The sequence below is a fragment of the Podarcis raffonei genome, chromosome 13, assembly GCF_027172205.1.
Source record: "Podarcis raffonei isolate rPodRaf1 chromosome 13, rPodRaf1.pri, whole genome shotgun sequence".
Taxonomy (NCBI): Eukaryota; Metazoa; Chordata; class Lepidosauria; order Squamata; family Lacertidae; genus Podarcis; species Podarcis raffonei.
This window is the reverse complement of record NC_070614.1, coordinates 52,717,370-52,743,603: the sequence shown is the minus strand read 5'-3', so window position 1 is coordinate 52,743,603 and position 26,234 is coordinate 52,717,370. Positions and strand designations below refer to the sequence as shown.

The 26,234-nt window shown below is 44.8% G+C and overlaps 1 protein-coding gene across 9 annotated transcripts in view; it reads right to left on the bottom strand.

The window, feature by feature from the left end:
* The window catches only part of DLG4 (discs large MAGUK scaffold protein 4), a 131,600-nt gene that overhangs the window by 86,784 nt on the left and 18,582 nt on the right, over window positions 1-26,234 (bottom strand). For 2 of the 9 annotated variants that reach the window (XM_053362199.1, XM_053362202.1), the window contains exon 1: window positions 1,031-1,232. The exons of the other annotated variants lie outside the window; for them this stretch is intronic. In XM_053362199.1, coding sequence (XP_053218174.1) covers window positions 1,031-1,072 — 42 coding nt within the window. In that variant the 5' untranslated portion in view covers window positions 1,073-1,232. Of the gene's footprint in view, window positions 1-1,030; window positions 1,233-26,234 lie in introns of those variants that run through there. 9 annotated transcript variants of the gene reach the window in all.

Below are 26,234 nucleotides of genomic sequence, written 5' to 3'. Positions count from 1 at the left end.
CTGATGCATCCCATCCCTATGGTTGTAAGGAAATTTAGTTTAGAGGGCTGTTTTGGTGAAAGGATTGGGGTGTAATGGAGGCTTGGGGGTCCCAAAGTTTCCAGGTATCCTGTGGGGGGAAAGGGGGGTGTTCTATTGTTGGGGGGCAGTCATGGTTAGAGTAAACAGGTGATCCTAGAGGAAGGGATAAAATCCACTGTAACTTTCCCCCTCCCCAGACTTTTCCTCCGGGGTTAGGGTAAGAGAGATCACTGTGTTGTTACTGAGCAGGAGATTTTAAGACGTCATGATGGTTTGAATGGGGTGGGGAGAGGGAAGAGCTGTACCGCTATGTTGGGAGCCTCCAACATTTTGGGGGGGGTGTCAGAGAATTTGGCAATATCCTTGAATGGGTGAGTACTATATTGGTGTAGGAGGGATGTGAAGGCCAAGGATTTGTAATATACGGAAGGGGACAAGACCAGAATTTGCTATTTTTTGGGGGGTGTACCCAAGGAGGAAATAGCAGAGCTTAGGGAGACAAATGGGGAGGGCAATCAGATGGTGTTTGGGTGTCAGGAGACAAACAGAGCAATACTCTGGAATTTGAGGGGGCCAAAGTGGCTGGGATATGGGGAAGATTGTGCCATTAATGATGTCAGGGGCTGCTGTTTTTTGGGGGGGAGCACATGAAGCCTTGAATATTTGGGGTGGGGATGGGGTCAGTATTTGGATTTGTGCCTAGCAACAAACCCACCCACCCACCATCTCGCTACACAAACACAAACACACACACCTTTTCAGTTTAAGGACCAGAGAAAATATATTTTGGGGAAAGATCTGTCTCTTGGCAGCCTCCTGCATGTTGAATAAGAAAGACATCTGTGTCACCCCCACCCGGCACCCCCCGCGATGCATTCCCTCTCTCTTCTGAACCTGTTGCTGTGGGGCTGGGGGAAAAGAAGGGGTTAAAGATAGGGGTGGCTCTGACTTGCTTAGGGGCTGGTGGAAGGAGGGGGGGTTTCATAAAGATAGAAGAGGTGACACCTACCACACAGAGACACATGGAAGAGAGCCTGTTCTTCGTCTTCATGGGGGTGTGGGGGGTGGAGATGGGGGAGCTGAGTGTGGGGGCTGCCAGAGAGAGGAGGTGGGGGCTTGATCCTCACGACTAGACGGAGGGAGGAAACTGAAAGGGCGAAGGAGGGAGGAGAGGATGTGCAGGGGGGGGGGATATAAGCAGAATGGTAAAAAGAGGGCTGTGATTAGAGGATTGATGCAGTGAGCAAGGGAGAGAGAGAGAGAGAGAGAGAGGAGTGTGCAAGAAAAGGATGTGGGGAGTCTGAGTGAGGGATGCGGTGTGGGTGTGAGACAGTCGCAGGATTTGTGTGTGTGAGAGAGAGTGTGTGTCCAGGATGCTGCGTTTTGCGGGGGTGGGGGGGTGTTGAAGGAAAAGGATGCTCCAGTTGTGAGTGTCCAATTGATGCAGAAGGAGATGGGGAGGGCTGGATGGAAGAAGGATGTTCTGGTGTGTGCAATGCAAAAGTGTGGTGTGTGTGTGTGTGAGTGAGAGAGAGAGAGAGAGAGAGAGAGAGAGAGAGAGAGAGAGAGAGATACCCCATTGCAGTATTCCCAGAAGGGGAATGCAGGGGTGTTGATGTGGGGGTGATGCATGTGTGCGCGCCAGGACTTTGCATGGGGATGTGGGAAGCAAAGTGACTGCTACGAGTGTGTCACCAAAAAGTCAATGCAGTTGTTAGGAGAATGCAGCTGAAATAGTGTGTGTGTGTGTGTGTGTGCAAGGCAGGGAAGGAGGGAGGGAAGGAGGAAGAAAGACCATTGCAGTGTTCAGAATGCTCAAGCACTATGCAAGGAATGCTCACAAATTGAATCATCAAAGCTATGAGTGTGGAGCTGAAACAGAAACACCCTGAGAAATGATGTGTGTGTGTGTGTGTGTGTGTGTGTGTGAGAGAGAGAGAGAGAGAGAGAGCGCGCGCACATGTGCAAGAGAGGGACAAGGAAGTGCAGAGTTGAGATATGCCACACGGCTGGGTATGTGCACGTGTATATTTTGCACATATCATTATCACTCAGTGGTTGACTTGCAGTCGAATGTGTGAACAGCCAAAAACTCCTTGTGGCGGGGGCCATAAGGATGCAAATACACACACCATCTGTGACATCTGAGTTGTGACAACCGCTTCACACGTGCCAGTCCTCTCTCAACGTGTCAGTCACACAGTTGATTAACATGCATGTGCTCTCATGGAGAAAGCGTGAAAGAGCATGTGAATGAATGAGAATCACACACACAGTGCAATGGTAAAGTACTACTGAGTATCTCATGTATGTGCAAGCACATGTGTGAGAGGGACAGCTGACTGCAAATACAATGATGCAGTGCAAAGGTGTTCAATAACATTCTTGTGAGCATACACATATGTAGCACTTATGCACTAATTCTGCATTTTACTGTCTCCACAGAGCACAAGACTGCCCCTAATTCCAATAGGCGCAAACTGCTAAACCAGAGTTTAGAGAAAAGGTGACTGAGAAGTGACATGATAGAAGCTTGTAAAATTCTGCCTGGCCTGGAGAAAGTGAAGAGAGAAAAGTCCGTCCACTCTCATAACACTAGAACCCAGGAATATCCAATGAAGCCGAATGTTGGAAGATTCAGGATGGGCAAAAGTACTTTTTTATGCAGCACTATGAACTCGCTCCCACAGGAGGTAGTGATGGCCACCAACTTGGATGGCTTTAAGAGAAGACTGAACAAATTAATGGAGACAGCAATTGATGGCTACTAGCCATGATGGCTGTGCTCTGCCTACTGGTCAGAGGCAGTAATGATTATTTAATTTCTATACCACTTAATTGGGTGAATTGGGTCTTAGTGGAGGGGTAGGACCTCTGATGAGGAACATGTCATGCTCCTTATGGGGTAGCCTGACCACCTTTGATCTCCACGCTGCACTCAGTTCTCACCTGTGGCTCCTAGAAGCTGTCAGCATGCAACAGTGGCTACATCCCACAGTGGCTACATCCATCCCAGGAATGGCTTCAACTGGCTAGCTAAACCATGTGAGGGTAGCCAATGGGATTCAAGCCCTTGGTGAGTTAGGGACTTCTCCTGCATGTGAAGACAGGCTCTGGCAGATTGAGCAGATGAGACCAAGAGTGAGTCTCAATGGTCAAGAAGAAAGAAAACACTGATCCTCAACCTCTGCTGCCTTACAGTACAGTGGTACCTCGGGTTACATACGCTTCAGGTTACATACGCTTCAGGTTACAGACTCCGCTAACCCAGAAATAGTACCTCGGGTTAAGAACTTTGCTTCAGGATGAGAACAGAAATTGTGCTCCGGTGGCGCAGCAGCAGCAGGAGGCCCCATTAGCTAATGTGGTGCTTCAGGTTAAGAACAGTTTCAGGTTAAGAACAGACCTCCGGAACGAATTAAGTACTTAACCTGAGGTACCACTGTATATCTTCAGGAAAAGAAAATGTTCAGAAGTAAACCCTGCACAAATCTTCACATTTGGGTGGCAGTTGGATGGTGCCTTGTATGCCTTCATCCAGCAACTCCTGCAGCTAAGCTGGCACCAGATGTCTTGCTGTTTTCCTTTGGATCACATAAGAGGCCCAGAGCGGGCAGCCCAGGACTACTTTACACATTGCCCGGGCTTGCGTCCCAGGGACGTCACTTAAATGCTGCTAATGCAGTTTGACTTCACCCTCAGAGGTGCACTCCATTGTCTCTGGAGACAGATGCCAATTAAAAAATATGCCTTAGTATAGTTAAAATATCTCTAAGCAGTATACAGAAAACTGAAGCAACAACAGACAACTTGAACAAAATATTACAAAAATATACAGTTACATATTAAAACGCTACATTAAAACCAAGTTACTAATATATAAATCAATATTTTTCCAAATACCAGTTGCTAGAAACCACAGGAGGGGCGAGTGTTCTGGTACTCAGGTCCTGCTTGTGGATTTCCTACAGGTATCATGTTGGCCACTCTGAGAAGAGGATGGTAGACTAGATGGGCCATTGGTCTGATAAAGTAGCAGGACATGCCATTTTAGGGCGTGAAACTTAATTTTTGCAAATTTCTTCAGTGAAGGGTCTTAAAAAATATGTTTTTGAGTGTGAGGAATTCAAATCTGCTATTATTTTTGACCAGACAACATTTAGCTTGTTAAGTCTATGCTTGATGAAAAACACATAAATTGCTTTTGGAAAACCAAATAATTTAGTTTTACCTTCTGAAAATGTTGGGTAATGCTAAAAAAAAAAATAATAAGGATAATATATAACTGCAAATACTTGGCAATCATTTTAAATGATGTCTATGTAATTTTACACAAATTTTACTTACCAAGCAAAACTAAATTATATTCATTTAATCAAAATATCTTTGACTTCCCAAGTCGCGTTGCAAGTTTTTAGTACCCTTCATTTTTGGAATTTGAAGGTTGAACAATTCAGCACACCCTAATGTAGCAGTCTTTTCTTATGTTCAAAGCAGTGCAGCCCATGAACATAGCCCAGAGGCCTCTTCCTGTTGCCTGCTGGGTACAAGAGCATCCTATTTTTGTAGGCTCAAACAATGTAAGCAAAACCATGCAGTTTCTGGCACCCTTGGAGGGCTACTGTGCCTGACTGCTGGCAGACGATATTTGGCCCACTCTGCATAAAAGGGAGGAGTGTTAAATCAACACATAATGCACACCATTATTCTAGCAACACACCAGTTGCTAGAAAAGACCATATCAAAAAAACCTCTTCACTCTCTTGCTCTCTCTCACACACACATAGAGTGAAGCATGTTCTTCTGTGATGAAATTTTATTCTGTGAACAGCCTTGAGATCTTATGATGAAGGGCAGTATATAAATTTAATAAATAAATCAGTCCCCTGCACTGATAAATTCCACCTCGGTAGCACTATGTCTCTGAATACCTGTTGCTGGGGATTCCAAAGGGTGGGATACTGCTGTCATGGACAAGTCCTCCCTGGAACTATCCCCCTCTCCCCACCTCTCTAAGAAGGTATCCTAACCCAGTGTTCCCCAACCTTGGGCCTCCAGCTGTTTTTGGACTACAATTCCCATCATCCTTGACCACTGGTCTTGCTAGCGAGGGATGATGGGAGTTGTAGTCCAAAAACAGCTGGAGGCTCAAGGTTGGGGAGCACTGTAACCCACCGCATCACCCACTAAGAGGGCTTGGAATAGTAGCCTCCACACCCCAACATCCCTGTCCTAGGAACATAGGAAGCTGTGTTTATACTGAGACAGGCACGAGTCCATTTAACTCAGTACTGTCTACACTGACTGGCAGCAGCTCTCCAGGGTTTCAGACGGGACATTCCCAGCCCTTCTTGGAGATGCCATTGGAGACAGAACCTGGGGACTTCCGCATACCAAGCAGATGGTCTCAGAGAGACCTTAAAAGATATTGAGAGAGGTGAAGGATGCGTAAGGATACCCCCATGCTCTTCAAATCTCCCCATCCCAAAGTCACTCAAAGGGGCGGAACCATCATTTTTTGCCTCCCCCATCTGCATTGATGTATTTCCTCCATCCATCCTGGCCTCCCTGTCTCTTAGTCGCTTAGCAACCAAGCCACTGGGGCTCTGGGGTTGTCATGGCGACAGGCTCCTGCTCCCGCATGGCGCTGAGAGGTTTTTTTGTGGGGAGGGGGGTAGGATGCAGTTCTTTTTTTAAAAAAGGCAAAAAAATAATTAGTGGCTTCCTATATTTTTAATAAAAAAATACAACTCCCAACATTTGGGGCCAAAGGCCATGGGGAAAGATCTTAAAGAGGGAGGTAAGACAGAAGGGTTCAACAGAGAGATCAAGGGGATAGGGGGGAATTATATGGAAGTATAGCATCAACCTTCCCGCATTACTCAGATTCAGAAGCAAATGAAAATCTTCTTTCCTCCTCTGTAATTCTTACCCCTCCATTCTACACAGCTGCAGAGCAACTCCCCCCCCAACCCCAGAACCAGCTGCATTTAAGAAGGAGGTGAAGGAGGGATCCCTAGTATAAGTAATCTATACACTCAAGGAGGCCGCTGCAAGTCAGCATAAGATGAGGGAGCCCACTGGGAACGCAGCTGCCTCACTTCAGATTACACAGTTATCTTCTCTACTCCAATAGGCAATTCAGTGCATGCGCGCGCGCGCACGCACACACACACACACACACACACACACATATTCAACATACATGCTAAGGGGATCAGTGTCAATTCTGGTCAGCTTCAGAGTTCCCCTTAGTTACTGCAAAAAAAAAAAGTTTGCTGCAAAGTGGTTCTATATTATACTGCTTCCCTGATCAGGAATGCTGGTTAAAATGTGTGTTTTCTGTACTACACAGAACTCCTCTTCAACAATGCAGGAAACAGAGCTGATGCAACATTCTGTGCATAACAAAAGGGGGCTTGCCCAACTCCTTTTGTTTGTGTGCTCTTCTCCCTTCAAACTGTTGCTTTTATTTATTATGTATTTATGACAAATGCACACAAACAACATTTATATACACAGTTCTTCTCTCCTCACAGCAATCCTGTGAGGTAGGTTAGGTTGAGAGACAGTGACTGGCCTAAGGTCACTTAGTGAGCTTCATGGCTGAGTGAGGATTTGAACCCTGGTCTACCAGATCCTATTCTGACAATCTAACCCCAACTATACAAACCTGAAGTGTCTTCCCTGTAAGCATCCTGCTTGGAGATGCACTGTCAACAAGTGAGTGGGCCTATGCTCATCCAGCCTTCCCCAACCTGGTGCCCTCCAGATGTTTAGGACTACAACTCCCATCAGCCCCAAGAGAAAGCTCCAAAAACATCTGGTGCACACCAGGCTGGGGAAGGCTGGCCTAGAGCTCATCCGGACTTTCCAGACACAGGTCCGCACTTTAAAGTTCCACATCTGTTTTGTTGTTGTTCTGGTGCTTTCCCCAGGAAAACCTGCATTTTACTGCTGAATGAGAGCAAACAGCAAACTGCAGAAAATCTGATTGCCACTTGCTCTGATTCATGGTAAAATGCGGATTTTCCTGGGGAAAGTGCAGGGACAAAAAAATACCCTGCTTGCACAGAGGGATTTAAAACCAGACCTGTGCCCAGAAATGCAGCACAAAAGGAAGTCTTGATGAACCTCTAGTGTGCTTCATCGGTTTAACACAACATACAAAAAACTATGAACCTAAGTGATTCCATCTAGTCCTGCTCCCAGCTTCCCAAAGTGGCCAGTCAGAAGTTCTTCGGACCTCTCTGGAAGTTTTGTGTGTCCAATAACTCTTCAATTTTACAACTTTTTCTTTCTGAAGGAAGCTTTCCAGGCATATATTTCCTATAAAGACATAATAAGACCCTTTTGGATCAGGCCAAGAGCCCATCTAGTCCAGCATCCTGTTCTCACAGTAGCCAACTAGATGTCTCTATAGGAAGCCCACAAGCAGGATTCAAGCAGGAGAGCACTCTGCTGCAGTGGTTTCCAGCAACTGGTATTCAGAAGCATTACTGCTTCCAGCTGTGGAGGCAGAACATAGCCATCATAGTTAGCAATCATTAATAGCCTTATCCTCTTGTCTTATTCTTTTAAAACCATCCATGTTGGTGGCCATTACTGCTTCCTACAGGAGTGAGTTCCATATACACTGTGTGAAGGACTTTCTTTTATCTGTCCTGAATCTCCCAACATTCAGCTTCATTGGATACCCACAAGTTCTAATATTATAAGGGAGGGATGGGACTTTTCTGTCTACTTCCTCCTTATAAACTTCTATCATGTCACCTCTTACTCACCTTTTCTCTAAACTAAAAGTCCCAAATATGGCCATCTTTCTTCGTAATGGAGTTGCTCCATCTGCTTAATACTTTTGATCCCAACGACAGCAGATCAAAAAACATCCGTATGTACTAAGCATCCACACATTGCAAAAAGAGGCATTTCTCCCAATAAACTACAACCATCAGCATCCCCTTTGAGATGAGCTTGAACATTAATTACCACCCTGTATGAACATTTTTTATAGACAATTAGCAAAAGGTCTAGATAGTGTTCGTAGGTTTGCACAAACCATATAATGCTGTTCGGGGACAGTTCTCTAAACAAGGATGGTTTTCTTGCGTGTTTTTTTAATAGGGTTAAAAAAATACACAAACACAGCAAACCATTAACACTGGTTTTCAATTGGAATACAGCTTTATCTAGACTGTTACAATATTTTTATAACATTTTTACTTTAAAAGATAGATTTTGTTGTTTGCATTTGTTGTGGGGGGGGAATCATAGCTTATTAAAGGAACTGAAATTGTGGGAAAAGGAGGGATGAATTCCTTAAAAAATTAATTTCTGCTGGAACTCATGCATACTCAAAGGTCATGCACTCATGAATGAGAGCAGTGGTGAAGGTTGCTTGGTGGACAAGGAAGGACAGCGCAGACATGCTCAGTGGCACCTCCTTGTTAATTCCTACGAACAACCCCAAATCAAAGCAGATTGTGGGCATTCAACACGCATGGTCCCCCAGCTTTAATGAAGCCCCAAACAAGACAAGATTAAGGCAAAGGGTGAAAATGCCATGCTGGTTTGGGCTGATGGCGCTGTAGTCCAAAACAGGACACCCTGTTGAGGAAAGGCTGACATAGCACATGTAGTACTGGGAAGCAGTTTTACAGTGGAGGGTTTCTTCGCAGCCATGTGCCAATATAACAGCAACCTGACAATTCATTCTGAAAGCACACTCTTCTGCCCCTCAATTGGTCTTCATTATGTTACTCAGATGAGACAGATGGAGGAAGCTTAACATTTAGATTGGTGGGTGCGGAGAGGAGAATGGGAAGACCTAACTAGAAGAATGCAAAGAGAACACATTTTCAATTAAAGGCCCCAGGCATAATTGCACATACATATCTCCTGGTTTCAGTGGCGGTGCATTGTAGTCTTTGAGCTTCATAAGACTGTGTAGTCTTTGAGCTTCATAAAAGCTTATCATTGTGCTTACGTATTTCAGTTGCCAGAATAAAAACACAAAAGGGTTGAAGGACTGCAATTAGTTTAAGGGAAATTAGGGACTGAATAAGTTGCCTTACACTGAGTCAGCCCATTGGGGCCCATCTAGTTTAGTACTGCCTACACTGACTGGCAGTGAATCTCTAGAGTTTTAGGGAGGAAGTCTCTCCCAGCCTTACCTGGCGATGCCATTGGGGACTGAGCCTGGGAACTTCTGCAGGCAAAGCAGATACTGTACCACCCAAAACTAACATTTTACAGGTTTAGAAAATGCAGAGAAACTGAATAGAGAAGTTCTGCACCGCCCCCCTTTCATAACACCAGCATGAATCTGAATGGTGGGGCATTCATGACAGAGAAAAGGAAACACTTCACACAGAGAATTGTTAAATTATAGAACTTGCTCCCACATGATGTAGTGATGGCTGCCAATGTGGACAGCTTTAAAATGACAAAAGACAAATTCATAGAGGATAGGACTACCTATGGCTACTAGTTGTTATGGCTGTTTATTTATTTCATAAAATTTATATACAGCTTGATAGTAGAAAAAAACCTCAAAATTGTTTACAAAGCAGATAAACAATAAAGTTATCACTAAAAAGTTTGCAACCATAATTTAAAACATACAGAATGTTAAAACGGCAATAAAATAGACTAAGTTTAAATGCCTACAAACTTTGTAACCAACTGGGTAGCCTTGTCTAAATAAGAATATCTTCAGCAGGCGCCAAAAGAAATAGTGGAAGTGCCTGCCTGATAGGTGCCTGCCAATAGGTTCCAAAGTGTTGGTGCCACCACCCTAAAGGATCCAAGATCTTACAGATACAGTGTGGATATTATATGGCACTTGTAAAAGTACCAAATCCACATATCTAAGTAGTCAACTGTGCACAGATGGAGTAAGGCAATTTCATAAGTAAACTGGTCTCAAGTTGTTAAGCTGTATTTTCTCCAAGGCCAAATCAGTCTGCCCGTCTACCAATCACTGGAAAACAAGAGCATGGGTAGGCCATTAGCCTCATGTCCTCTTGGTGGACTTCTTGGAATCATATGATTGGCTACTGTGAGCAACAGGAGGCTGGACTGGATGGGCCTTTGGTGACCACATAATGTCACAGATACTCAGAGTACAGGGGGTACTGCTGTACCAGGCCTTCAGCCAGCAGGAGCCCCAGACTCTGAGCTATCATTTTAAAAAATGTAAGTCTCTAGCCCCCCAGAAGGAAGGCAACCATTGAGACAATTTTTGTGAGATGCTCCCACCTTTCAGTGTTTTTGGCCAATGAGTGAAGTCAGAGATGTGACTTATTTGTGCTCCAGATGATTGTAATCCCCAGGATCCCAAAAAGCTATTTCATCCTCCCCTTTGGTGCATTTTTCCTGCTTCTGCCTCATTTTCCAGTTTTTGGAATCTTCATAGTTTTTGCCCTTCCTTTTCCCCTAGTAATCAGGATGCATCTTTACTGTGGGGTAGGGGGTTATCTGAGATCAGGTATTCCGTAAAAGTTATTTCCTGCAAATATCACGGCACGATAAGAGCAGGTAGATGTTAAAAGTCCGCCCCTGAACTGGAAAATGCAAAATATGAAAACTTTACAAAGAGGCTTAGGCATTTCTCCTGCTGTGCTTGAGCTAAAGGCAAAGCATTAATTAAGAATCCACTATATAATTAACTTACAGTACAATGGTATACATGTCTACCCAGAAGTACGTCACTTTGTGTTTAGTGGGGCTTAGTCGCAGGTACATGGGTACAGGATTGCAGCCCAGGCTTTAATTTAGGGTCATCATTGTGGGAAAGCAAATTTCTTGTGCCTTTAACAGTTATGTGTCAAGCATAAATTCAACAGGTTAAACCTTTTCTAGCATGGAAAAATAATTATGGAGGGAAAGCTTCACCTGTCTGCATTCTGTCAGACATTTTATTACATGTGCAGCCACTGATTTATTTTTCCACATGCCACTCCAATCACAAAAGAGGAAACAACTTTGCATGCAACACAGCATATGCAGATTTTATGCAAGTCTGTGCCTGCTTTTGTGAGTAGGTCATAGGACCCAATCTGCATACAAGATTCTGGACCCAGAAAATTCTGTTAGCATCACTGTGTACTATAAAGTGGTACCTCTGGTTACAAACTTAATTCGTTCCGGAGGTCTGTTCTTAACCTGAAGCACCACTTTAGCTAATGGGGCTTCCCACTGCTGCCGCGCTGCCGGAGCACAATTTCTGTTCTCATCTTGAAGCAAAGTTCTTAACCTGAGGTAATATTTCTGGGTTAGTGGAGTCTGTAACCTGAAACGTATGTAACCTGAAGCGTATGTAACCCGAGGTACCACTGTATGTTCATATTAACAGTTAGGCTGTGGGCACACCCTATATTTAATACACATGCCTCCTCCTTCCCCAAAAGAATCCCGGGAATTGTAGCTCTATGAGGGATAAACTTCAGTTCCCAGGATTCTTTAGGGAAAGTCATGTGTTTTTAAATGTATGGTGTGTACACACAGTCTAGTGTACAGACATATTTTCCAGGATTCAGCACAGACCTTTAGCCTGAACCAGCAGGATTCTTATCTTATGCTCTGAGCTACAGCCCCTCTCTTACGTTACGTTTGGCTCTCACACATTTCGATCATAAGAATAATGACCATTTGGTGCCAGAAAAAGAGAAATGTTTCAAAATGTGAGCATGCTGACCGTTTGGCACGGAAACGTACTGCGAAAAAAACTGAGATGCCACAAGAATATATAATGTCCATTGACATATGCATGAGTCGATCTGGCAGGAACAAAGCAGATTCCACGACGCGCCATTAGCCACAAGACTAGGAATGGAACCTCCATAATCAGAGGCAGGTTAGCTTTGATTAGCACACGAAACAAAAGGGAGGGTTGTGGCTCTCAGGCCCTGCTCGCAAGCTTACCAAGAACAGCATGTGGCTGTGAAACTGTTAGAAACTGGATGACTCCGTAGTCATGACTGTGAAAAAATGTTCAAGGCCAATGCACTGAAACTAAGCAACTAAAAATGCAGTAAGTTTCCATGTGGTGCATTTTTATTTTTTGCAACAGACAGCGGGTTCTAACCACCCTGAGATGGGCCACAAAAGGTGCAAAATTGCCACACATTCCCAATTGTTACCATGCAGACATGAACCACCCAAACCAACATTTTAGTTTCTTGTGACAAATACAAGCTCAATGGTGGTGTGAGTTTGCAAGGAAGTAATTTCAAGCAGGTTGTCAATGCAGAGATGGGGGGGCAAAAGGATTGGTTTTATTGTCAAAGTTGTCACCCTGAATGAAAGGAATTCAAAGGGCTGAATTCCAAAGATTTATGTATTTTTAAAAAGCAGTCAATCTTGAAATATAAAATTTACATTTCTACTCACACATGCACACTCTACATCTGTGAGCTTTTAATGCTCTCCTTGGACAGAACCCCTTCCACAGTCTCTGTTGCATAACTGGCATGCATCATGGGAGATTCTGGGGCATGGCCTAGGTCAGTTAGCAAGTACTGTGGACTTAGTTTTTCAAAAGCCAAGCCAGAGACCCGACTTTTGAAAATTTTGTTATCTCTATGGTAGTTTTTGTTATGTGAATGGTGCCACGGACCCACCTGGCTGGGTTTCTACCACCACTGTCTCCTGTGGGAGGGAGTTCCATACCTTAACTATGCACTGCATGGAGAAGGACTTTCTTTTATCTAACCTGAATCTTCCAACATTCCGCTTCAGTGGATGTCCATGAGCAGTGTTAGAAACTGAGCAATGAAAGCTAGGAGCTAGATGGCACCTTGAACCTAGGTTATGGGAACAACAACAGAATGTCTAGGTGCGCTTTTTCTTTACAACAAGAATACAAAGCTGAAAATGAATGAACGGCAGCTAAAATATTATGTTCGTTTTTCACATGGACTAATCCTTCCCCTGCTCACCCCCCTAATATTCTTAAGAGGGTCTCTTCCCCAGTCTTCAGAGAGTAGCTGGACATGGGGAGGCAGAAAAAGGTCCTCCTTTCCTTCCACTCTGCAGTTTTAATCTGAAATCTTAGGTGCATTACTGCGCCCAGAACTCAGAAACGGCTCTAATGCAATTCCCTGTCGCAAAATGTGCCTAGAACAATGGGAGTTACAACACTGTTCATGGGTCCTAGTGTTTTGAGAAAGGGGAAAAACCTTTCTCTAGACACTTTCTTCATGCCATGAACCTTTATATAGCCTTCTATCATGTCATCTCTTACTCGCCTTTTTAGTTTAGAGAAGCCCCAAATGTTGCAACGTTTCTTCATAGGGAAGTTACTCCATTCTACTGGATCTTTTTGGTTGCCCTTTTCTGAACTTTTTCCAACTCTACAATATCCTTTCTGAAGTGAGGCAACCAGAGCACTTATAAGAACTTTGTAACTAAGGCCTCCTCCTAACCAATGACTTTTGGTGAGTGTATTCTGCAACATGTCATTTATTTACTTGTTAAACTCATACCCCTCTGAAAGGAGCCCAGGGCAGCAAACACTTTTGCGATTAAAACATGTAATAAAAAATAAACAAAAAATATCTTTCAAATATTTTTTAAATGTTTTAAAAAAAACTAAAAACAATAAAACATTTTAGAAAAATTAAAATCAGATACAACCAAATCATGTATGCCTGCTGAAACAGAAAAAAATTCAGCAGATGTGTCTAAAAGAGTACAATGATGGTACCTGCATAAGGTCAAGAGGCAGAGAGTAATAGTGCTTTAGCGGGTGCATTTATACTAGGTAAAAGGTAAAGGTAAAGGACCCTTGGACGCTTAAGTCCAATCAAAGGCGACCATGGGGTTGCGGTGCTCATCTCGCTTTCAGGCCAAGGGAGCCGGCGTTTGTCCACAGACAGCTTTCCAGGTCATGTGGCCGGAATGACTAAACCACTACTGGCGCATGGAGGACCGTAATGAGTGCCAGAGCGCACAGAAACGTTGTTTACCTTCCTGCTGCAGCGGTACCTATTTATCTACTTGCACTGGTGTGCTTTCGAACTGCTAGGTTGGCAGGAGCTGGGACCAAGCAACAGGAGCTCACCCCATCGTGGAGATTTGAACCACCAACCTTCCAATCAGCAAGCCCAAGAGGCTCAGTGGTTTAGACCACAGTGCCACTAGACCATCCACACATCATTCCGCTTCATTAGTTGCTGTGTGAAGCTTCCCCAGTGCATTATTGCTATCTGGAGGGACACTTCTGTCTGCCACAGAGGCTGGACGAAAAATGAACTTGAACATTTGTGGTATAAAAAGGTATAGGATTTCAGCAGGCAGTTATGGGACCTGCACCAACTGGAAATGTAGCCATCTATCTGCCCCAACATTTTGCAGATGCAAACCATATTGAGAATGGGATCATATAGAATTACATCAATATCACCATGTACAAAAACAATCAAGAATACACAAAGCTTATCACTTGGATAAACTAGGGGAAGGGAAGCACATGCCACAATGCAGCTTTCATCCCCAACCTGGAGCCCTCCAGATGTTTTGGACTATAATTCTGTACTGGATGTAGGCTGATTGGGGTGTGGGGGGGGAGAATCTAGTCCAATACAAGTAAGTCATCAGATTGGAGAAGCTTCCCATAATGTCTAACTGCTGCAACTGTCTCTCAGGGCTGCAAGTATGCTGCTGGGCTTAAATTCAAGATGTTAGTAAGCCTTCTATAACTTTGGACCAGATTACCTGAAGTATTGCCCCAACCCATATGTGCCCACTTGACCGCACAGCAATCTGTGGAACTGGCACCTTTACAAGTGCCCCAAAATGTTCATCCCATGCTTGTGAGACATCAAACTTTTAGTGTGGCAGGAACTATGCTATACAACTCGCTTGCTTCTTTGTGTCAGGCAAGCACCTTAGTTGCCTTGCTTTTTAATGCTTGCTAAAATCTTGTTTGCTTAGGCAAACATAAACAGAGCCTGCTGGATCAGGCTAATAGCCCAGCTAGTTCAGCATCCTGTTCTCACGGTGGCCCACCAGATGCCTGTGCAAAACTTACAAGCAGAACCTGAGCACGTGAGCACTCCCCTCCTGTGTTTTCCAGCTGCCCCTGTCTTTGGAGACAGAGCTAGCCATCATTGCTAGTAGCCATCAATAGACTTATCCTTTACTAAACCAACCCAGACACATAATTTTATGATGTTTGGTTGTTCTTAAACTCTGTTGAGTTTACAAAAAAAATTTTATTTTTTAAAAAAGACTTTTGAAATAAAATTTCATACTTTTATTTAGTGAATATCACCTCATTCTTTAACTACAACCTCCAAGGGGGAAGCACTCACAATCACAGCAGTCTCCCCGTCACCGGAGCAAGGTGGAGGAAGACTGTGGCAGGAGGGCTGGCAGAGCATGAACAAACACCATATGCACATCCCGCTCTAGGGCCTACATGTCCTTCGAGAAGCTGCCTCTTTCTTGTTCCTCTATGTCTTGCCTTGATCCACACAGGCTACTCTCCCACAGGTACAGATTCCTTTCCAAATAAATTTTATTAGTTTTCCAATATTCCCCCAATAGCCAAATTATAACAATATCAATTAACTCCCAATTAATACAATCATTCAAATGCCAATCAACTTCCAATTAATACAATTTAGATAAAGGGGCTCCCCGCATTTCTGAGTTCCATAATCTTATTAATGTCAGTTACATTTCAGTTAATATAATAATCCCTTAATCAACAGCTGCATAATTAATGATTTCCATTTGTGTTGTCATACTATATAAATTTATTAAACTTCAAGTGAGGAACTCAAACTATTATCTTTGTTTTGTCCTGTGTGTGAAAAACTATTCTGCCCATGGAGATTCCTTCTGACCACACAGGTACAGATTCCCCCCCCCCACGCCCTGTCTTGCGCAGACCAGAAGGGAGGTCCACCCCATGCAACAGCAACAGTGTCCAGCATGCTTCCTGCATAGGGCTGTCAACCTATTTGCTCCAGCAGACTCCTATATCCTTCCTGGTGCCACAGTGGGCACTGCACCTGCTACCTGTCTAGCCACCTATCCAAGGCTGAGTGGTGAATGGCCCCCTTCATGCTTTCTTAGTTTGGAGCTGTCCCATTGGGAAGCTCTAGCAAAGAGGTAGCCCTCTGGGTGTTTTTAAACTACAGTTCCTCTCATTTCTGACCACTGTCCATACTGTCTGGAGATGATGGGAGTTGAGGTCCACAACATCTGGAGGTTATTATAGTGGCTACCCCTGCTGTGGCATGTAAAAACACTAAGTGTAAGTGTGTATGGGGAGTGGGGTGGGGTGCTAGTCCTCATTGCCATAAGTTCACTGGCTCCCTTCATTTGCAGGCAGCATGTGGATGTTGTTACCAGCAGTCCTTGATTGGTGGACATTGGTGAAGTTTCTAGGGATAGTGTGGGCTAGCCGGTCTTTCCTCCATTTTTGTATTTTCTACCCATGAGCTTGCCCCTCACGCTAGGCACTAGATGTAGTGGCTGTACTGCCAGAACAGCAGCAGCATATATCTAGTCCCAGCATAATTTAAATATAAAGGTAAAGGTAAAGGGACCCCTGACCATTAGGTCCAGTCGGGGCCGACTGGGGTTGTGGCGCTCATCTCACTTTACTGGCCGAGGGAGCCGGCATACAGCTTCTGGGTCATGTGGCCAGCATGACTAAGCTGCTTCTGGCGAACCAGAGCAGCGCACGGAAATACCGTTTACCTTCCCGCCGGAGCAGTACCTATTTATCTACTTGCACTTTGATGTGCTTTCGAACTGCTAAGTTGGCAGGAGCAGGGACCGAGCAATGGGAGCTCACCCCGTAATGGGGATTCGAACCACCAACCTTCTGATCAGCAAGTCCTAGGCGCCACAGCGCCTGAATGCCTAAAATTAAGCCTGAATGCCTAAAATATGGTGACTGGGTTAGTGGAAGAACCTTATGAAAGGTGGGATGAAAAATGTGGGCACTGTAAATGCTAAGTATTAATTATTTGGTGCAGAAGTCCCTGTTTGACATCACAAGCTGGCCCTTCAGCCAGTCTCCCACCCCAAGCTCAGCATCAGTCATCTCATCCACAACTTTACAGGGTTGTTGTAACAATGACTAGGAGACTGGAAAGGAATCACAGCAAAAAAAAGGACAGTCTGCTGCAAGGGTCATTAAGATGGGTGGGTCACAGCCAAGAAGAATCAGGAGACAGTCTCCACACAACTCTGAAGTTATCTGCTGCATTCACACATGATATTCTCCCACAGGAACCCCTGCGGTTCTTAGTATCCTCAGTATACCCTCAATCTAGAATTGTATCTAGTGCTATTGAAAGCAGGGCCTCCCCTGGAGCAGCACCACAATATAGGCTTATACAGTCAAACCATATGGTCTATCTAGCTCAGTATTGTCTACATTGGCGGGCAGAAGTTCACTGGGCTTTCAGACAAGGAGTCTTTCCCAGCATTGCCTAGAGATCTCATCAGGGACTGAGCCAGGGAGCCGCTGCATACAAAACAGGTAATTTACCTGATGTGCTACTGTCAAATGTAAAGCAGGTGTCTTTGTTGCTGAGTTTCAAGGCAGTTTGAGATGCTGCTGCCTCTGGCTCTGCCTCCTTCTCCTCAGAAGCATTTGTAAGATCTTAATAAGAAGTTGAGAATTTTCCAACTGATACACCTCCTTTAACTTTCTTCCCTGCCCTGCTAGTGCAACATAACACGGCATCCTTACTTTTGTGGGAAGACAGGACAGGACTAGTATATATATAGCAATAAAAATCTAAGCTTCTGGTGTCTATATGTGCTCAGGGACTAGGAATGGGGCAGAAAGGATGCTAGATCTAGTTCTGTGACAGGAGGTGGTGTCCTCAGTGGCTAGGAGTGCCCTTTACCAACCAGTTATTGGCTGTTCCTGGATCAGGATAGCTTGAGCACAGTTGTCCATGCACTGGTAACCTCATGACTGGATTACTGCAGTGTGCTGTATGTGGGGTTGATCTTGAGGCTGCAGCCGGTGCAGAACACAGTGGCTATATTGCTTCAGGAAGCAAACTATCACCAGCATAGAACACCCTGCTTGCATGATTTGCACTCACAGCCAATCTGCTAACCAGGACAAGTTCAAGGTGTTGGTACTAAGTCCCTGTGCAGTTCAGGACCAAGTTACCTGAGAGATCACGGTACCCCTTATACACCCAGTTGATTACTTCAATCTGCACAAAAGTCTCTCCTGCAAGTTGAGTCTGTGGTAGTGTTCAAATCCCCACTTGCGATGAAGCTCCCTGGGTGACCTTAGGCAAGTCACTGTCTTCTTTCAGCGTAATCTACCTCACAGGGTTGTTGTGAGAATAATTTGAGGAGAAGAACCATGTACACCACCTTGAGCTCATGGGAGAAAAAGGTGGTATATAAATGATAGAAATGAATGAATAAGTTTCAGTCAAGAGCAGGGTTTGTAGTGTGGCTGCACCTGTTCTGTGGAAGAGCATTCCTGTCGAGATGTGACAGGCAACCACTATCTGCACTTCTGGAAATAGCTGAAGACATGTTTTGCTCCAACAAGCTTTCCAGCTAGATAAATGGTACTTTACTATGAATGTCCACTTGTTAGGATTTTAATCATTTTTTAAATGTATTTGCTGTTGTATTTTTAATTGTTTTTAATTATTTTGTTAATAAATTGCTAAATTTACTGTTTTATTTGTAAATCACCTTGAGACAGTGGATTAGAAGGTGATTAATAAATTAAGTGCAATAATAGTACTAATAATTAATTTTGCCTTACATTTGAATCAGAAACCACTTAATTCACACTCCTCAAACCAAAACACAAACTGAAACACTACTATTCTTTGAAATTTTTGCTTCTCCAAATTTTGCATGCAGTTTTCCAACAAATGTGTACAAAAACATGGTAGGGCATAAAAAATGCATAATGTTGGTGAAAATGCATTGTAGTAGGAAAAACACTTGCAAAAATGTGCATGTTAGTCCAAACTGTATGCAAAAATATGTACGGTATATTCTAAGAAATTTTAAATTGTTGTAACCCACCCTGGGACCTGAAGGATAGGAAATAATAATAATAATAATAATAATAATAATAATAATAATAATAATGTATGGGCTGAGTCTACCTGCTTCCAGGATTCATCTTGGGCACTGGAAACAGGATTTATCTGTGACCTGGAAGTTAAGCAAGCCCTTAACCTCTTCCCCATATTGCGCCCCCCATGCCAAATTAATAGCATGTGTGTCCCCCCATCTCTTTGGGAGTCCTTGGGGTGGGTAGAAAGGGAACTGGATGGAACTGGGCATGAAGGGCCTACACAGGAAAATGGAGGGGGGTGTTGCTGTACGTTGCCTGAAATAATCCCCCCCTACGCATTCATGATCCAGTTATCCCTGGTTGCCATGGCATCCAAGAGGCAGCCGAGGCTGATAGGAGGGGGGAGGGTGCTGGGATGAGGCGGCCAAGGATTGAGAAGAGAGATAAAAGTGGGGGAGGGAGGAAGAAACTGGATAGCGCAGCCTCCCCCAATGTGGCACCTTCCAGATGTTTTGAACTACAGCTCCCATCATCCCTCAGCTGGCTAGTGGATGATGGGAGCTGTAGTCCAAAACTTCTAGAGGGAACCTGTGTGGTGCAGACTGCTTTCGAAATCAGGAGTGGGTTGAACACTGCCTTAGGAAGCTTTCGTCAATCTCCCCCCTTGGCCTGAGGTGTTTTAGTTACCTCGCAATTGTCAAAAAAACAGTTGCACAACCCTCTACCGCCCCGAAACAAAATTTGGGTGGTTTCAAAAACACACATCTTCATGCCTGTGGGTATCACCACCTCTGCCTTAAAACAGCAAACAGCTGTGATGTGGGGACATCCCACCACCATCCTCCCCAACCTCTGCTGGGAGCACTGGGGGTTTGGGTGAGGGAGAGTGGCCTGCCTTGTTCTGTAAGCCATAAAAGCTCTTCACATATGAAACCTCCTTGAGAGACTTCCTAATATAAAGGGCTGGTGTGGGCAGGAACTGGAGGTACAGAAAGATGGAATGCCTTGGAGGAGGATTGGGGGCCACTCAGGGTGGCAGACAGATCTGAAGCAGAATTCATGTGGACAGTCTCCTGAGCAAGCTAAACTATGGAACTCACTCCAGAGGCATCCAAGGCCACCAACATGGATACAGGATTGGGAAGGGCTATCAGTGGCTAGTAGCCAGGATGGCCATGCTCTGCCTCCACAGTCAGAGGCAGCAATGTTTCTGAATACTAGTTGCTGGAAGCCACAGGAGGGGCAAGTGCTCTTGTGCTTGGATCCCACTTGAGGATTTCCAGGTGGCAACTGTGAGAACAGGATGATGTACTAGATGGGCCATTGGCCTGATCCAGTAGGGCTCTCCCAGCAATCTTATCAGCTCCACTGGGATAAATAGGCGTGGGTCCCATTCATTTCAATTGAGCTTATTTTGGAGAAAGTTTCCCCCAGGAGCTGGGTAGATCTGGCTCATCTCCAGCACTAGCGGCGGCATCCCCTTAAACATCTTAAAGCCACCTTCTCCAAAGTGGCGCAGTCCTTGGCCATGGTAGTCACTGGAAGTTGGACTCCAGCAACGTCTAGAGGGCTTGCATGGAGGAAGACTCTCTTAAAGCTACCCCCTCTGTCTGCTACTTCTGTTCATGAATACAGCTTTGCAGACCCTTGGTCTGCACTGTTACAATCCCATTCATGCCAATGACTCCTGGGGCAGCCACCACTTTTTGCAGGCTCAGGAAGGAAATTCATTCATAATGTGCCCTCCATCTCAGGCCATCTTCAACACACACCAGGGCTGCTGGGGAGACATGTATTTCCATCACTTCCCTGAGCGCTTCCCATAACTTCAGAAAAGCATTTGTCAGGAGAAGACACAGAACGTACTCCTGTCAGTGGAGTGCATGTAAGTAGCACAGAGATATAAGGCACATACTTCCTAGCAAAACACCATTAGCTTTTGTTCACACAAATGTAGCCCAAGCTTCCAGTCCTCTTTGAGGCCACCACTACTTTCGTGTACAAAAACTCAGGGCCCATAGCAGCTGCATAGTAAGTAGAAACCGCTGACAAAGTGTTTCCCTCAACACTGCAACGCTCCACCTGTTGATGCCCGACTATCATGGTGGATGTAAAAGGGCACAGAGGCCCTGCCTTCCTGCCTGCCTGCATGGAAACCTTTGAAAACAACGCAAGAACACAACAGGACTGCAAACATGTCCTCTGAAGTCTGAGTCCGTTTCCATCATCCACCTCACTATCACCTAACCCATCACTCCAGACAAACACAGAATGTCTGGTGAAAATCTAATGGCTGCAACAGAAAGACACTGTTCAAGACCCCTGAACACTTAGTTTGCATATTTTCAATCATATTTGGGGGGGCATTAATGCCAAATTTGCATTATTATTATTATTATTATTATTGACAAATAAAAGCCCATCAACCAATTAAACATCACAAACATCCACTTCTGGAATAGAAATCTCTTAAAATCTGTGGCCTCCCAAGGATTTGCCACCCCAAACAACCCTGTTGGCAAAAACAGTTCCTTTTGGTTCAAAGGTCATTCACTATCTTATACCAAGCACAGCTCATTGAAGAAGAGTCCAGGACAACCCAAAAGCTTGCAGTCCTAACCAGTGAAGTTTATTTTTATTTATATCCTTTATATCAAGGAGCCCAGGATGGCAAACAAGAAGTGATAAAATGATAAAAACATCTTTAAAACATTTCCAGTACAGATGTAGACTGGGACGAAGAGCTCAACTTAGAAGGCTTGTCAAAACTTGTCTGAGGAGATATGCAAACAGCTAGCCAAAGCATTTGCTGCATCTCTAAAGCTTGATACCTACCTAGAGGAAACTCAGTGGTAGAATGCAGGAGGATACTAGGATCAATCCCCAATGGCATCTGCTGGGAAAGACCTCTTGCTTGAAACCCTGGAGAGCCACTGCCAGTAAACAATAGTGAACAAGTGTCTGAATCAGTAGAAGGCAGCTTCCTGTCTGACCTTTCCATTCTTATAAAAATCTGGGATTTAGCCACCCCTCTTTCCCTTTAGAGCAAACCTCACAGCTATAATCCTATATCCACCACCCATACAAGAGCAACTAAATGGGTCATGGTATATGTAACACACTCACTAGATAAGCAAAAACTGGATTGATTGCTGCCAGCATCCCCTTGGTTTTTCCTAAGCTATGAAGTTGCCTTGTCCCAAAACTCAGGCAATCCCTCCATCTACTCTAGTTTTGCCTATGCAGATCTACACCAAATATTTAAAAGAAATTAAAGGCACAAGGGACACGGGTGGCGCTGTGGTCTAAACCACAGAGCCTAGGACTGGCTGATCAGAAGGTTGGAGGTTCAAATCCCCGCGACGGGGTGAGCTCCCGTTGCTTGGTCCCTGCTCCTACCAACCTAGCAGTTCGAAAGCACATCAAAGTGCAAGTAGATAAATAGGTACCGCTCCGGTGGGAAGGTAAACGGCGTTTCCGTGAACTGCTCTGGTTCACCAGAAGCGGCTTAGTCATGCTGGCCACATGACCCGGAAGCTGTACGCCGGCTCCCTCGGCCAATCAAGTGAGATGAGCGCCACAAACCCAGAGTTGGCCATGACTGAACCTAATGGTCAGGGGTCCCTTTACCTTTAAAGACACATTAAAATCACATAGCTTCTCCCAAAGAATCATGAGCACTTGTTTGTTAAAAGTGCTGGGAACTGCAGCTCTGTGAGGGTGAAACTACAGTCCCCAGGATTCTTTGGGGAAGTCATATGCTTTGAACGTGCTTTCAATGTATGGTGTGGATAGAAGGAGGGTGGCTAGTAGTTGTTCTTCAGGGTCTCAGGGAGAAGAGAGTCTCTCTTCTTATTGCCTGCCCCTGCCCCTTTCATCTGAAGATGCTGTTGGTGATTAAACCAAGGACTTTTGACATGCAAAGCCAATGCTCCACCACTGAGCTCTGGACCAGTCACCCCATTGAGGATGCCAGATCTTCAGACAGGTCAAGGCATTTTCAGACAAGATGCTGAAAGTGACATTGACCCTCTCCACCACAACCACCATGGACTCTGTCACTGACCAGCCCTTTGCACCATTCACACCTCCAAATGTAGGACAGAGAGCAGGAAAAGTCAGTTAAAACAAGTATCTTCCACCTTTTCAGACCCAGGACCCACTTTTAACTCCAACATGTATTTGGATAACCTTTTTCTTGGATCAGGCTGCAACCGACTAGTGGGTCCTGACCCACCAGTTGAAGACAAGAGAGTTAAAAAAATGTCAAATATATGTTCCCAGCAAATACTTTTTTAAAAAGCAAGTGAGTTTGAATACTACTTCTAACGATATACATTTTTAAAGCATCAGTGGAGTGGAAAGTATGTTGGACTGTGGGGGCCAGGCAGGAGAGGAGACCTGGGTCCAAATTCCTACAAATCAATGAAATGCAGTGGGTGAAATTGATGGGCTCAACTCTCCCAACTAATCTACCTCACAGGGTTGCTGAGATGTGAGGGGGCAGATGATTCACATAAACTGTTCAGAGTTCCTTAGGTGGCGGGAAAGGATAAAAACTAGACAGCGTGAGCAAAAATGGAAGATTTTTACATGGTCTATTTGGGTTGCATAAGTTGTTTTCTCTAAAACATACACATCCCACCTTTTCCAAAATAGCTTTAAGGCCAGTTAAAAGATTATTAAAATAAAACAGTACAATATACAATTAAAAATCATAAATACATCCAGCTTTTCTTGATATCAAGAAAAAAATGTGTGTGCCAGATTGCCTATGTGGTTATTAGTATACGTGTTTGAAAAGCATCTACTCTGGACCAGATCTGTCAATCTCACTGACTGATACCCAAGATCTACCTGCTGGGATGCAACAGGTGTGTTGTGTGGGTGTGTACACATGTGTATAAAGTTTCCGGTGGATTCTGGGGTGTTTTGCAACCACAACCACAACCTTCCCTAAATGCCCTTAGGAGGACTTTTGTTCCAACACCAAATGCTTGAAAATAGGTCCTGTGGCTGAATTCTCACTGAGACTGAGCCTTTCCAAATTGCCTAATTTACGGTACTTCCCTCCCCCTCTCACATACTGCTGCATGATACCTCCCACCCACCTTCTGCCAGCTCAAGGGCCTTTTCTAAATTTCAGCAAAGCCCCCCTTCCAGCAATTCTTGGACCAAATCATTTATAAACCTTTGGGGGGCAGTGGTCACAGGTCAGTCCCGGTTCACTCACCCATCCTCAGAAGCATTTCTCTTTTTTGGAATCTATCTTCTACTGTGAGTTTCTCTCTCCTTGTCACTCATACACACTCACTCACACACGATGACTCATTCCCAATCCAGATTATCAATGGCAAGAGCCACACAGGCATGTAACACACACACACACACACAAAATGTCACCAACCAACCGGATGCCCTATCCCACCCCCATTTTCTTACAGCTGCTAAAGAACACCACACTCTCACAAGTAATCCATGCCTGGAGAGACTGAGAACAAGAAAAAAGGGTGAAGGTAAAGGCAGTGCTATTCTAGGCTATCTAGCAGCTTTCTGGAGTCACATTCCGGATGCCTTGATGAGGACTGATCTGCAAGACTGCCACTTTTTAAATAAATCTCTTCCCACCACCAACCCCAAGAAATTTTAGCACATACATGGAAACAGCTCAGTAGAGGCAAGCAGATCATATTGGACACCATGAAGAAGGACCAACAAACTATCAGGCCAGAATAGTCATGATCCATTGGGACGCTGTCTCACAAAGACCCCAGAAAAATGAACTGTAACTGCACCTTGCATGGGAAAATGTCTGGATGGATCATGCCCTGTGCTAATTATCTGAAGAAGTGAACATAGGAAGCTGCCTTATTCCAAATCACTCTCTTTGCGCATCCAGGTAGGTATTTTCTGCACTAGCTCTCCAGGGTTTCAGGCAAGAGATATCCCCGGTCCTACCTGGATATGCCATTGGAGATTGAGCAGGATCCTTCACAGCACCCCTAGAAGCATCTGAATGTGTCTATCCCCATCTAGATGGGGAACCAGCAGCCCTCTAGATGTTGCTGGACTGCAACTCCCATCATCCCTGATTATTGCTGTTGTTGGCTGAGGCTTATGGGAACTGGAGCCCAACAATATATGAAGGGCCACAGGTTCCCCTTCTACCCCAATCTACAAGTTACCCTCCAAAGCCTAGGGGAGGTGGAAGGTCCTCCCCCTCAGCCTTTTTTGATTCCCTAGCTTTGAAGTTGAAAATATTTAGCCATGGCTATTAGGTGTTTTTGAAACAAACAATAGTAAGGTAAAGGTAAAGGTACCCCTGCCCGTTCGGGCCAGTCTTGCCAGACTCTAGGGTTGTGCGCCCATCTCACTTAAGAGGCCGGGGGCCAGCGCTGTCTGGTGACACTTCCGGGTCACGTGGCCAGCGTGACAAGCTGCATCTGGCGAGCCAGCGCAGCACACGGAACGCCGTTTACCTTCCTGCTGGTAAGCAGTCCCTATTTATCTACTTGCACCCGGGGGTGCTTTCGAACTGCTAGGTTGGCAGGCGCTGGGACCGAACGATGGGCGCGCACCCCGCCGCGGGGATTCGAACCGCCGACCATGCGATCGGCAAGTCCTAGGCGCTGAGGTTTTTTACCCACAGCGCCACCCACTCCCTGAAACAAACAATAGCCATGGCTAGATACTTTCAAGTCCAATGTCTGCCCAAAGCATTCAGAATAGCCCAGCAAGGATTCCGCGCCCAACACCTAGTCATCTAAAAAAACATACTTTCCATCCTGGTCATTGATAAGTAGTGTAATCAAATCCCTCATGTGATTTACCTGAAGCACCTTGGTACTAATGCACCCACCTCCCTAATAAATTAATACCCCTATATTGTGACATTAGATGAGGAATGGGAGACCTGCACCCTTCCAAATGCTGCTTGACTCAATTCCCAGCAGCCTCAGCCAAGCATGTTCAGGAATGATGGGAGTTGTAACTCTGGCAACTACACAGATTTCCCCACTCCTGCATTAAATCCAAGGCCTTCTAGAAAGGAAAGCTGAACCTGTTCACACTTTTACATCCACCCCAAATGCTCTACCTGGATCAATCAGTCTCCACCAATATGCATTCAAGACAGACGCAAAAATCTAGAAACTCAGTAGCTGGGAAAGGGCCCAAA